Raw genomic sequence first — 13,407 nt, 5'->3', positions numbered from 1 at the left:
CTGTAATTACTATTTTCATTATGACTGCCTGGCCGGGCATGTTGTAGCTTCAGACGCCAGCAGTACAAACTGTTTGTTCAGTTCCTTTCATCACATATCCTGGGTTTGAAGAGCAGGGGAGAGAGAGGGTGTTTTCCGGCGTAGTTCCTCTTTCTATTCAGAGGTCGGTAAAGGTCTCGGATTCCACTGAGGAAGTAGGCTGGGAGTTTTTGTAAGTCAGGGACAGGCTGAACATGTTTAGTTCTTTCCCCCCTACCCTCCTTCCTAACTCTTAGCCTTTTTTTCAGACGTCAGGAGCTGAGGATTGACTCAGCAAAGGAGAAACAGCTCCTCATCAAATATAAATATATAAATATACGTCCCGCTTGAGCTACATTAGTGGAGGCACCGGAAAAATAGGTCAGAATTTGCAATGAGCCAGAGAGAGAGAGCCAGAGAGAGAGAGAGAGAGAGAGAGAGTCCTGCTGTGCTGTTTTTAACATTACTAGACTGGAAAAAGAGAGGATTATTTTTCAAAATGGATTTATGAAGGTCAGCGTTTTCTTTTCCTCCCCTAGTCTCAAAAGGCAGAAGTCTCTGCAAAACAGAATTGCAGTTTTATTTTTGAGTGACTGTGACTGTGAGTGAGGGAGAATATCCTCCCTTTCAACTCTTTCCTGATATTGTTGGCAAAAAGCACAGGTCTTTCTCTAGTTTGAATGTTATGAGTTTTTTCTTTTTCTGAAAGTGCCGTTGGAGTGTGTTTGTGTAACCAGACTATTCTCAGTTGTAGTTCCACGTTGGTGGAACGACCTGCCTAGCACTACCAGAGCAGGGGCGTCCCTCTCTACCTTCAAGAAGTTCTTGAAGACCCAACTCTTCAGAGAGCACCTCCCTTCCTAACTGGAACCTTGGCTTAACTTGACACTTAAGCAGTGACAGTCCTGCACTTCGTTTTTTTTCTATGCCGTTTTCTATCAAGAAAAAAAGCAGTATTTATTGTTACACCAGGTTTTTTATTGCTCTTAGCTTGACTGTTCTCTCGGTTGTACGTCGCAGGGCTCTACAGTGCGAGTATTTCACTCGCATATGCGCCTAAAAATAGGTACGTGCGAACTTGAAAAATTATTTACGAGCACAGTGTGCGAGTGACAGACAGTTGTCAATACAGCGCCAAAAAGTGAAGCATTCCATTGATTTCACATGGAAACAAGTGACAGGGTTGCGACTGATGTGAACATATCAAGATGACGCGCTGAACTTCCTGCAAATGAGAACGACGATTCGCAACCAATGGGCCAGAGCCATATAAAAAGAGAGTACCGTAAATCCTCAAATAGTGGCTGGGGCTTGTATTTACTTAGGCTGCACAGCGCACCGGCCTTTATTTGGGGCAGGACTTTATTTCTTACTTATCTTCTGTTATAGAATTGAATTATTTAAATAATGGGCATAATTGCAGTAGGCTATGGAATTCATTGCATATGCGTTCAACACTTCCTGCACATCGCGTAACGCTTTAGATCGGGGTGTCAACGTAAAAAAATAAACATCGGAGTTATGGTCTCCACTGTCAGTCACGGAGGAAAAGATTTCCAAAGCCTTGAATTAAATCATTTTTCTAGACACTATTATGCTTATCGCGGACTGAAAACATTTATTCAACGAGCTGGTTTGATATCCAGCCTAGTTTTCTTTCTACCACCTGCTAGTCGTAGCCTATCGCATTCCTCTCGGGTCAATGTCAAACTTCTTTGCTGCTTTTTCTCCCGAATGTTCTTCAGCAATCAGCATACACCATCTCTTTGAATTTAATATAAAAGTTACGTAAGTCTACTACTGCTTTATGATCCCTTCTGGAAAAAGTAACCTAGCCAACTAAAACGTTACAGATAAACAACAGTAGGCTATACGATACGTGCATTTAGGCTAAACATTCGCCTAGTAGTCCTACGTGGGGAAATTTTTTTTTTATTATTGCAAACAGCCCATGAGATTAGCCAACAATATTATATAATATAAATATTAAACATGAGGAGAACATGTATTCTCATATATTTGAATGACAATTCTGTTAATCAAGTATTGCCTTAAATTATTATTTACATTGATTTAATTGGAATTCAGCTGTAGGCATGAGATCTGTATCTTGGAGACTAATTGCATCCACAATTTGGTACTGCAAGCTAGACTACTATGCAGTAGACACAACACAGGAGGTCCCTTGGCCTGAGAAGGGAAGGAGTTTAATGTGGCTATAATATGGAATTTTAAATGTGCCTAAAACTAGACAAAATTGTAATGAGTTTTCGAAAACTAGACTGAAACTAAGAAGGATAACTATGACTAAATGTGACTAAAACTAATATGCATTTTTGTCTTAAGACTGAATCTAAAATATATGCCAAAATGAACACGGAGATAGGGGACCCCATCATCTGCAATTAATTGTTGCTAGCTCTAATCAGATGTACTAACTAGGCTTATAAGAGAAGACTAACTTTGTATGCCAACGAACACCAATAACTAGAACTAATTTGACAGACTATAAACCAATGTGATACACGTGCTCTCTAGCTATACAGTAAAAGTGTTGCTTACGTTAGATACTGAATAATTTGATCAATTTACCAACTAAATTGCTTTGGAATAACTGAACATGAATGGGGTTAAAAGTTGGAAAATACAATGTTTGGAACTATAGGTCGCAAATGAGTATGACATGCTTTGCTTCCGTGTAAAAAAAACCTGCTGTGCTCCTAAATTTCTTTGTGTGCTCCTACATTTTTTCATTTAGGAGCACATGTGCTCCTTGGGAAAAACCTTAGCGTAGAGCCCTGCGTCGCTTTGGACAAAATCGTCTGCTAAATGACTTAATGTAAATGTAAATGCAAAACACAGGCATCCACTCCACTAAGCACTGACGTCTTTGAGCAGGCTGGTTGTGCTTGTTGACACAGGGACCGCTCTCGCATTCAGGCCTCTTCATGGGACATGGGTGTTGGGCTGTACACAACAACACTGTGTGTTCTCAGGCCACTTAAGCAGTGATAGTCCCGCACTTCTTTCTATGCCGTTTTCTATTTCGTGACAAAAAGCAGTATTTATTGTTACACAAGGTTTTTATTGCTCTTAGCTTGACTGTTCCACAGGCATCCACTCCACTCCTAAGCACTGACGGCGTTGAGCAGGCTGGTTGTGCTTGTTGACCCAGGGACCGGTCTCCCAGTCAGGCCTCTTCATGGCACATGGGGGTAGGGCTGTACACAACAACACTGTGTGTTCTCAGGGCACTCCGTCAAGCAGGCTTCAGTCTTGACCTTGGAGAGCGGAGGACTGTAAGGGACGGGCCAAAACTCTGTGTGTGTTAGTATGTGTGTGTGAGTCTGAGAGAGAGAGAAATGACGTGTGTGTGTGAAAGTGTGGGTTTTTTTTTTTGACAGGTATCAACAGTTACATCAGTGGAGCAGTTTGCCACATATTTTCATTTTCGTGAAGGTCACCTTTCTACAAATGTGTGTTAGTATGTGTGTCAGAGTCTGAGAGATAGAGAGAGACACACAGAGAGAGAGAGAGAGAGAGAGAGAGAGACACAGAGAGAGAGAGAGAGAGAGAGAGAGAGAGAGAGAGAGAGAGAGAGAGAGAGTGTGTGTGTGAGAGTGTGGGTTTGTTTTTCACTCAGGTATCAACACAGTTACATCAGGGGAGCTATTTGCCACGTATTGTTTTTTCTTATGAAGGTCACCTTTCTACAAATGTGGTCCCAACACCTACAGACAAAAACAAGACGCTGTTTAAATCAAAGCCCATTCCGAGGCCAACCTGTAACCTGAAGCTTTCCCTGAAGTCGCATTCGGTCATGTCGTCAAAGGATCCGTCCGCTGCAAGCATCTACCCCCCAAATGTCTGATCGCTATAAGTAGTTCAGGAGACGGACACTGGACCCTGGGTCTGGCAGCTGGGGTGGTGATCAGGGAGGGATTATGTAACTGGTAGGCAGGGGGCCTCAGCTTTCTACTGCAGGGCACAAGGACTTATTGGCCAAACTCTTCCCACTGGGGACCCTGTAGACCAGGGGTCTCAAACTCAAATTCCCCCGGGGGCCGATGAGATGAGCGTCCAGTCTGGTCATTAGGGGGCCAGATTTGTACCGTAAACGTTGCATTTCCATTTAAATCAATGGAACTTTTTTTTTTTTTAAATCAATGTAACTTTGCGGGCCGGATAAAATCGCTTGGGGGGGCCGTAATTGGCTCGCTGGCCTGAGTTTGAGACCCCTGCTGTACTCCGTAACACAGTGCTCTACAGAGTCTGAATGTGTGTGTGTTTAGAGTGGAGACTGAGTGTAAGTATCTCATATTTTGGTGATTTCACATGTGTTAAGTGTTATGGGTTGCATTTTAGTATGTTGTTGAAGTTCACTTGTACTGAAATCAGCTTTGGGTAGAAGTCTCGAAATAGAAAATAGAAATGCAATGTTCGAAATACAAGTGCAATGTTCTTTGCAGGCTCAAACGGAGTGTTGGGTGTGGGTGCAAATATTTCATTTTCAATGGAGCCATTCACAGTCATCGCCCTGCTGATTGTTGAAGAATTTCAGCGTCTTTGCTGCACCTCCTCCTGTTAACTTAACCAAAGCCAGCTGTTGCTCTGTGTGCTGGGCTGAAACCCAATCTGCCCCAGAGAGAGGGAAGAAGAGGGAGTGAGAGAAGGAAAGGGAGAGAGAGAAGATGGGAAGGTATAGATAGAGAGAGATAGATATAGAGAGAGAGAGAGAGAGAGAGAGAGAGAGAGTGAGTGAGAGTGAGAGTGAGAGTGAGAGTGTGAGTGTGAGTGTGAGTGTGACAGTGTGAGTGTGACAGTGTCTGTGAAACAGAGAGAGACAAGGAGAAAGAGATGGAGAGATGATGTGGAAAGATGGAGAATGACGTATGGAAGAAGAAGAAGAAAACGTTGAGGCTTCTTTGTGTACGGCCCACTCTGGAGCATGCTGTCACCTCTCTGCAAATCCAGTCTGTACAAACGCTCTCTTTGTCAGGCAAGGCAGGACTTCCCCCCCTCCATATTCCCTCGACGCAACCTCCTCTTGCGCAAAGGGCACTGCGGTCGGCTTGAGTCAGAGTGGAGATTTAGACCAGGGCTTCACATGATATCAAGATATTTGCATAGACGTCTTTCCAGCAAGGTTGTATGCAACCAACCGAGGTTCTGAGGCCTAGAGGCAATTGTATTATTATGGCGCTATATAAATACAATTTAATTTAATCGAATTGCTCCGTGCCTGGATGGGTGAAGGATTATGAGACTTGGGGTGCTGGGGTTCAAATCTGGTGCCTCTGCCCTCTCCTAGATGAAATGAATGTCGGTGACTAATGTCTGTACCAGCATGTCACCGCTCTCTCTCGGTCTTTCTTGCACTCTAGCGGTCTCTGACAGAAGGAGGGAGAGGGTGCGTGAGTGAGAGAGAGTGACAGAGAGAGAGAGAGTGACAGAGAGAGAGTGACAGAGAGAGAGTGTGAGAGAGAGAGTGTGTGTGAGAGAGAGACATCATCATGAGGCATCCTTCATGTCATCGCAGGTCTTTTAAAAATAGCCGAATGTAGGCCAGAACTGGGGCTGTGCAGGAAGAGCCCAGTCACACTCACTAATCAGGTCAAAGTTTGCTTGGGTGTGCAGTGAAGAAGAGGAGAGGAGAGGAGAGGAGAGGAGTGAAGAGGACAGGACAGGAGTGGAGAGGAGAGGAGAGGAGAGGAGAGTAGAGGAGTGGAGAGGAGAGGAGAGGAGAGGAGTGGAGAGGACAAGAGAGGCATAGGAGAGGAGAGGAGAGATGAGGAGAGGAGAGTAGAGATGAGGAGAGGCATAGGAGAGGAGAGTAGAGATGAGGAGAGGAGAGTAGAGATGAGGAGAGGCATAGGAGAGGAGAGGAGAGATGAGGAGAGGAGAGTAGAGATGAGGAGAGGAGAGGAGAGGAGACAAGAGGAGAGTAGATGAGGGGAGAGGCAGAGATGTGGAGAGGAGAGATGAGGAGAGGAGGGTAGAGATGAGGAGAGGCATAGGAGAGGAGAGGAGAGATGAGGAGACAAGAGGAGAGTAGAGATGAGGAGAGGCATAGGAGAGGAGAGGAGAGATGAGGAGACAAGAGGAGAGTAGAGATGAGGAGAGGAGAGGAGAGGAGAGATGAGGAGACAAGAGGAGAGTAGATGAGAGGAGAGACAGAGATGTGGAGAGGAGAGTAGAGAGGAGGGAAGAGTAGAGAAGAGAAGAGGCGAGGAGAGAAGAGAAGAGGAGAGTAGAGAAGAGGGCCTGAGATGTGACAGCCGGAGGCTCCTGGTTTGGGCCTCCTTTCTAATCCCGTCTGTCACATCACACCTCCCCCCTCCAACTCTTTCCAATCTCTTTGGGGGGCAGGGATTAGCAGCAGTGTGTTGGTTCGCATCTACACGGAGGGACCCACCAAAACACACAGACAGTAAAAAAGGCCAAACAGTGCAAATGGATTTAAGGGAGCGAGGGTGAGGAATGTGGGAGGGAGAGACCTTTGTGATGGAAATGAGTGCAGTTGAAAGGGGGGGGGGGGGGGGGGGGGGGAAGGGGGTTATGATTTGTTTGTTTACATGTTGTTTTGGCTTTGTTGTTCTGGAATGCGGAAGTTGGTGGTTTTAAGGAGTCAGGTTCGAAAGCAATCTCGCAGCCCGTTCTTCTTTTGAAACTTTTTTCTTCTTCTTCTTCCTGCCGCAGTCACTGCGGTGCTTTTCTCCGTGACGCGCTCAAAGGAGAGGAGATTTGGCAAAGCGCTTTAAGTTTTCATGCGGAGCCTAAGATAGAAAAAAGTAAGAGGGAGAACGAGAAAAAAAAAAAAGGGAAGCACCCTCATTAAATATATGTAGGGGTTTTGTGTCTCAAAGTGTGGCAGTTTTTCCTTTATGAATTCTGCATCCTGTAGCAGAGTATAGACATTAATAATGAATGCCAGCTCAACGTGCTGGTAAGACCGTATTATGCAGAGCAGAACTCTGCAAGTGAAGCTTGAAGTCAAAAAGTCGTTGCATAAAGTAAAAGCTTTAGTTCACCTTCAGCCACACAGCATTCTTTCCTCCTGACATTTAGATGTTGCCTTTGTCTTGGCCTAGGTGTGACTGACTGAGCCCGATTAGCTCGATCTTAGTTTGTCAAAGCTCTCCTCGCGTCCCAATCTTCCTTTCAGAACTCTGCTTACTCTCTAGATCCCGGTGGGGTAGCACAACTATAATAATAATAATAATTCATTTTATTTTTGACGCACTTTTCATTCAAAATAATCTCAGAGTGCCTACATATTAGAAACTAACTATAATAATACAATAAAATTAAAAATAAAATTAAATTGTGAACATAAGCATAAAATTTAACAACTATGAACAGCAACCATCGAAGACTTGTCCCTGCCCTTTCATGCAGAGCCCACAGCCATTTCCACATTCCTGGGGTGTGGTTGAATGTTGAACTAGTGTACATTTAACCCAATGAGCAATCACAGGCACAGACTCTATGATTACACTGTTGCAGTGGTTACCCATTGAAGAGAGGATTCTTGTACTGTGACTGTAATTTCTCTCTCTCTCTCTCTCTCTCTCTCTTTCTGCCTTCATCCCTCTGTCCATTCTCTCTCTTCTCCTCTTCTTTCTGTCTATTCCCTTCATTCGATTCTTGTACTGTGACTGTAATTTCTCTCTCTCTCTCTCTTTCTGCCTTCATCCCTCTGTCCATTCTCTCTCTTCTCCTCTTCTTCTTTCTGTCTATTCCCTTCATCTCTCTCCACCTTAGGCCCAGTTGGAGGCTCAAAAGGCCACTCAGGACTTCCAGAGGGCCATCGAGATCCTCCGGGCAGCCAAAGAGACCATTGCCCTGGCCGAGGAGAGGCTCCTGGAGGAGGACAGCCGGCAGTTTGACTCCGCCTGGCAAGAGATGCTCAACCACGCCACTCAGAGGGTGAGAGGGGAAGAATCTTTCCTTCGTCAGTCCTCCTTCACTCTGTGTGTGTGTGTGTGTGTGTGTGTGTGTGAGTGTGTCTTCTACCCAAAGGCAGTAAAAACTCAACCACGCCACTCAGAGGGTGAGAGGGGAAGAATCATTCCTTCGTCAGTCCTCCTTCACTCTGTGTGTGTGTGTGTGTGTGTGTGTGCGTGCGTGCGTGCGTGCTCATAGGAGGACTCAGGAGGTTGAAGATGGCTAGAAAGATGGGTTTTTATTTTACCCAAATAAGGCTCAAAGGCAGTAAAAACTATGACAATACTAGGGGGGAATAAGGGAAAAGATAGACGTGTCCACACTTACAATAAGGTTCAGAAATTCAAATGTGCAATGCAGGCACGTGCACAGATATTTTGGGGGGCAACTGCTCAAAAAAAAGAAAAACCCATCGCCAAAATTAATGCGTACATGCCCTGTCAGATATCAAAACACATTTGGGGGGGATTGATGACAGAGAGAGTCATTTTCATTCTTAAATATTGATAAATGAAGAAAAAAATTGGGCTCCAGCAGAAGGGGCACTTTTCTCATTCAGGGCAAAAGGGCAGGTGCTTGAGCACCACTTGGGGTCTATCTGTGCACGTGCCTGGTGCAATGTGCTTTGTGTGTAAACTGTCTGGGTTTCATCAGACAGAGAAGGTCATAAGTAGATTCAGAACTAGGTAATCAACATCCACAATGACATTGATTGTCTGACGCATGTGGCTTAGAAAAACCGCAGACTGTTGTCCTTCACCATCTTTGACTGCTTTCAAGCCAAGGCCCAGAAAAACAGGAGCGCGTGAATGGGCTGAAAATAAAACTCACACCATCAAAGCAAATTTGCTTCTAAGAACAAGTAACTGAATTTGAGCTGAATATCTTTCCCAAGTCACAGCAGCAGCCTCTGGGGTTGTTTTATTTGGCGTGTCCGTGAATAGGCCACTTCCATTTGAAAGTGAGCTGTTCTGGGCCAAGTTAAGGCAATTTGATAGAACTGTATCAAAGGGAAGCTGGAATGACCTGCTCAACAGTCGCCCAGCTGTTATTACACACAATGCAACACTGTGCATCATACAGAGGCGTCACTGTTTCATACGACACAGTGGGGCGACAGTGGTTCAGGAGGAAAAGGAGAAGTTTAGCGATCGGAATGCTGCTAGTTCGATCCTGACGACTTCTCACCCAAGTGTAAAAGTGTCCTTAAGCAAGACACTGAACCCCCGACCGCTCCCGATGTGCCGGTTGGCACCTTGCATAGAAGCCTCTGCCGTCGGTGTGCGAATGGGCATTTACGAATGGGCATTTACGTGTAAAGCACTTCTAGTGCTTTATCAGTAGAAAAACCCTATATAAATGCAGTCCATTCACCATATATTCCTGCAGCCTTCAGCCATTTAGTCTGGCTGGTACTTTTTTCTGGCTCAGTCTACATCAGTCGGTGGTCTTTGGTCCTTGCAGGTGATGGAGGCTGAACAGACCAGGACGCGCAGTGAACTGGCACACAGGGAGACGGCGGCCAAGTACAACGCTACCATCAGCCACATGAAGCAGCTGGAGAAGAAGCTCAAACGCACCATCAACAAGTCCAGGTTAGTCAGCCCTATAGTCCCTCCATTCTAGAACAGTCCACCCTAAAACACATGTGGACCACATCAGCGAGGCCAAGCACAACATAGAAGGAGAGGGAGAGGGAAGAAACATGCTAAACTCCTCACTTGCATACTTTTCAACTTTGCCCTACTTTCTCCTCGCTTTTCGCTCATACAATTCTTGGTTTCTTTCTCTCACATTTTTTAGTCAGCCCTAGTCCCTCCACTCCCACCTAGACACAATGTGTGGTCAGGTCTGTAGGGCTCCCGCCACAGTTTGAGGGTGTCCTGTTTGTTGAGTGGGAAACACAGGATTGAGCAAATAGCAAATTGGATTACAACAGAGAGACCTAGCTGTGGAGCAAGCCTGAAGCTAATGGGGATGTAAACGTTATTAAACAATGGGGGGGTTATTGTTGGCTCTCTCCTGACCAAGTGCTGCTCAGATTAGGATGCTTCATCCATTTGTCAACACCGCAAAAACAACTTTTAGTTTGCAAAAACGCTACGTGAAATTGGACCCTAAAATGAAATTATCTGGACGATAAAAAAAATGTGAGAGAAAGAAACCAAGAAATGTATGAGCGAAAAGCGAGGAGAAAGTAGGGTAAAGTTGAAAAGTATGCGAGTGAGGAGTTTAGCATGTTCTTCCCTCTCCCCTCTCCTTCTATGTTGTGCTTGGCCTCGCTGATGTGGTCCAGATGTGGCTTAGGGTGGACTGTTCTAGAATGGCACTCCCCCCTTCTATGGGCCCACGGAATGTAGCAGCACTCTGCAATGGAGTGTTATTCCTCCAGAGTCGTTGTTGCTACGGAGACGTGTAGTCCTATGCCAGGTCTCTGTGTCTGTCATGATATGATGTCTGTTGCTGGTGACTCATAACACTCTCTCTCCCCCCTTAGGCCATACTTTGAATTGAAGGCAAAGTATTACCTTCAGTTGGAGGTGTGTACCATTTATATCTTATCACATGCTGCTAATGTGTTACATTCACAGTTTATAAATAACTGCAATTGATTTAATTTTTATCTGGAGCGCAGGAAGTGACTAAGACAGTTGCTATTCTGTGGTCCTAGTACTTAGACATGTCATTGACAAAGATACGTTTGGCAAAAATTGCCTGTGCTGAAGCAAATTAATTTGTTTTTTCAAGTCTCCATTCTATTTCTGTCAATGTTTAAAAAAAAAAGTGCATTGATGCTACTGTGTGCATTTGTGATATCTGCCCTACTGAACGTGCCCATCTTAACCGACTTTTGTGTGTCTGTACCTCACGCAGCAACTGAAGAAGCAGGTGGATGAGAGGACTGCTAAGCTCACCCAGGCCAAGTCTGAGTACCGCACCGCCCTCCGTAACCTAGAGACCATCTCTGACGAGATTCACGCCCGGCGCCGCCTCTCCGCCATCGGCCTGCGGGGGCGTGGTGTGGGCGCCGAGGGTGACGGGTCCGGAGATGACATCGCCAACTTCAAAATGGAGTCCGATGGCATTTCCAGTAAGTGAAGCTACAGCATTCCGCCCAGCTCTTCAGATGCTCCTTTTGGTAGGACTGTTGGTTACAACCGAGGAAACTACTGTGCAGTCCAACAGATGATTGACAGATGGGTCCAACCTTTAGCAAAGCTAAAAACACCACGCATGTTGTTGTTGATGATGAGGCAGCATGTGGCAAGCACACGTCTTTTGTTTAGATCATTTTCACCAATATCCAACAGATGATTGACAGATGGGTGCACCAATATCAGTGTCGGTCAGCACTGTTGGTCCTGGTGCACCAGGAATGTATGTGAACCTTGTTTCCCAATACTGTTGTGCAGGTTCCTATCTGCGTATAGATCGCTTCATGTTTGTTTGTTTGTTTGTTTTGACAGTGATGTCCGAAACCTTTGAGGAGGAGGGCAGCAATGGAGTCTCCTCTGAGGAGGACCCTGAGACCCCGTCCTCCTGCAGTCACAGCTCCTGCCCCAACACGCCCCTAGACCTGCCTAGCCCCTACCCCCCTTCCTGCTCTTCATCCTCCACTTCACCTCGCCCGCTGTCCTCTACCTGCCCCTACCCTTCCTCCTCTGAACTCTCCTCCTCCTCCTCTGAACTCTCGTCTCCATGCTCGGGTGGCCTGGAGCTACCAGACGCCGGGTCTCTGGAGGGACTGGGCCAGGTGTCGCCGGTCTTGGGCCCGCGGAGCGAATGCAGTGGAGCGTCCTCACCAGAGTGTGACCAGGAGAGAGGTATGTGTGTGTGTGTGTGTGTGTGTGTGTGTGTGTGTGAGAGACAGAGATGTAGGGACATGAGATATAGAAAAGTGCAAAGGGGTTATGCTTCACCTTATATCATAAAGCCCAGCATAATACAAAGAATATATAAATAAATAAATAAATCCCAACCGCACAATTCAAAAATAAATAAATTCACAGAATAACTTTTGTTCTTACTAACTTCCTATTTCAGTAATTTAATAGAGAGGTAGAGATAGAGATTACCGCCCATTGCAGCGACCATGAGTGTAACTGGTAGTCTTTCTCCGATGGTGTGGTAGTGATATACCACTCTTTAATGACGTCTATGCATGTGTGTTTCTGTTGTAGGGGACCGGGCGGAAGGTGTTGAAGGGAAACCCGAGCCCTCCAGTGTCTCGTCGCCCCCGATTCAGAAGAGCTCGCTGCTGGAGGAGAGGCTGAACAAACTGTCCCTAGAAAGCGCTGAGGCAAAGGACTCTGAGTCCGACCCTTTCACTGTGACCCCCGACCCTGCACCGGCCCCTCCCCTGCTCGTACTAAATGGGGTCTAAAAGAGGGCAAATCACACACCCCCCTACCCCCCCTTCACTTCCCAAAAACAAGAAGACAAGAAAAGCCTGTCTAACACTACCGTGTGCCAGAATAATCTTTGTGTTGTGGTCGTCTCCCCGTCCTATGTGAGGTGGGACTTTGACTGTTAGACCGCCTGTGTCAGTGTTTCCGGAATATTCCGCCTCTGAGATGGTTGGAAGATGAAACACCTTAAAACCAATGAACAGTATTAAAGACTTGATGAAGGGATGAAGTGAAAAGACGTGTGACAGGACACTATACGCGTGTGGAACTGAAGCCCCTTGGTAGGCGGAGGAATCTTCGTTGTTTCTTCTTTCCATACCTTCTCACCTACTGCGTGAAACCTACCTGTGTTGTTTTTTTATGTGTAATGTTTTGACTCTTCACCATGTACCAAGTGATTGATGTATTGTAAAAAAAAAAAAAAAAGAAGAAAAAAGAACTGATGACGTTTCCCAACTGTAGTACCCCAGTATTTTTCCATGCTACCAGTATTATTAATGGTCCTCTCTAGTTTCCAGGTATAAAACATACATCTATATATTTATATTCAATGTTCGGATCGTTTGTTGACCAGTGTGTGTTCACCAGAGCCGAGTCCCTGTCTGTCGGAGTAATAAACTCATGTTTGCACCGTCAGCTGCAGATTCAATTCAATTCAATTCATTTTTATAGCGCCATAACAATCCTTAGTGCATGCACAGTGCTAACAGGGGCAAGGGAAACTCCCTGTTAGGCAGGACGAAACCTTAAGCAGAACCACGGCACATAAGGGGGGACCCATCTGCTGCCGATCTCATTTACCTTCACACATCGGTCTGCCACAACATGTTCGCCGGCGTCAATCCCCCTGTTGTGTCTGTGGCAGTAAATAGCTTCGGCAGACACATTAACGGACGCACTTGCACACATGTTCAGCAAAAATAAACACACACACACACACACACACACACATGGTGGGTGGCTGAGTCACACAGTGTGGCTCTGAGTGGTCAACTGTGGCAAATGTCAGCTGTCTCCTAATTTAAACACAGAC

At 45.7% G+C, this 13,407-nt stretch overlaps 1 protein-coding gene across 1 annotated transcript in view; it reads left to right on the top strand.

Annotated features, from left to right (window-relative positions):
- sh3bp5a (SH3-domain binding protein 5a (BTK-associated)) overlaps positions 1 to 13,010 on the top strand; it is a 23,846-nt gene extending 10,836 nt beyond the window's left edge. Inside the window, exons 4-9 of the mRNA XM_080859543.1 lie at positions 7,783 to 7,947; positions 9,430 to 9,560; positions 10,463 to 10,505; positions 10,840 to 11,056; positions 11,433 to 11,789; positions 12,147 to 13,010. Of these exons, the coding sequence (XP_080715669.1) occupies positions 7,783 to 7,947; positions 9,430 to 9,560; positions 10,463 to 10,505; positions 10,840 to 11,056; positions 11,433 to 11,789; positions 12,147 to 12,349 (1,116 nt within the window). The 3' untranslated portion in view covers positions 12,350 to 13,010. The remainder of the gene's footprint in view (positions 1 to 7,782; positions 7,948 to 9,429; positions 9,561 to 10,462; positions 10,506 to 10,839; positions 11,057 to 11,432; positions 11,790 to 12,146) is intronic.
- The last annotated feature ends 397 nt before the right edge of the window (positions 13,011 to 13,407 follow it).

Source organism: Sprattus sprattus, assembly GCF_963457725.1.
Source record: "Sprattus sprattus genome assembly, chromosome: 20".
Classification (NCBI taxonomy): Eukaryota; Metazoa; Chordata; class Actinopteri; order Clupeiformes; family Clupeidae; genus Sprattus; species Sprattus sprattus.
This window is presented reverse-complemented; position numbering and strand designations above follow the sequence as displayed.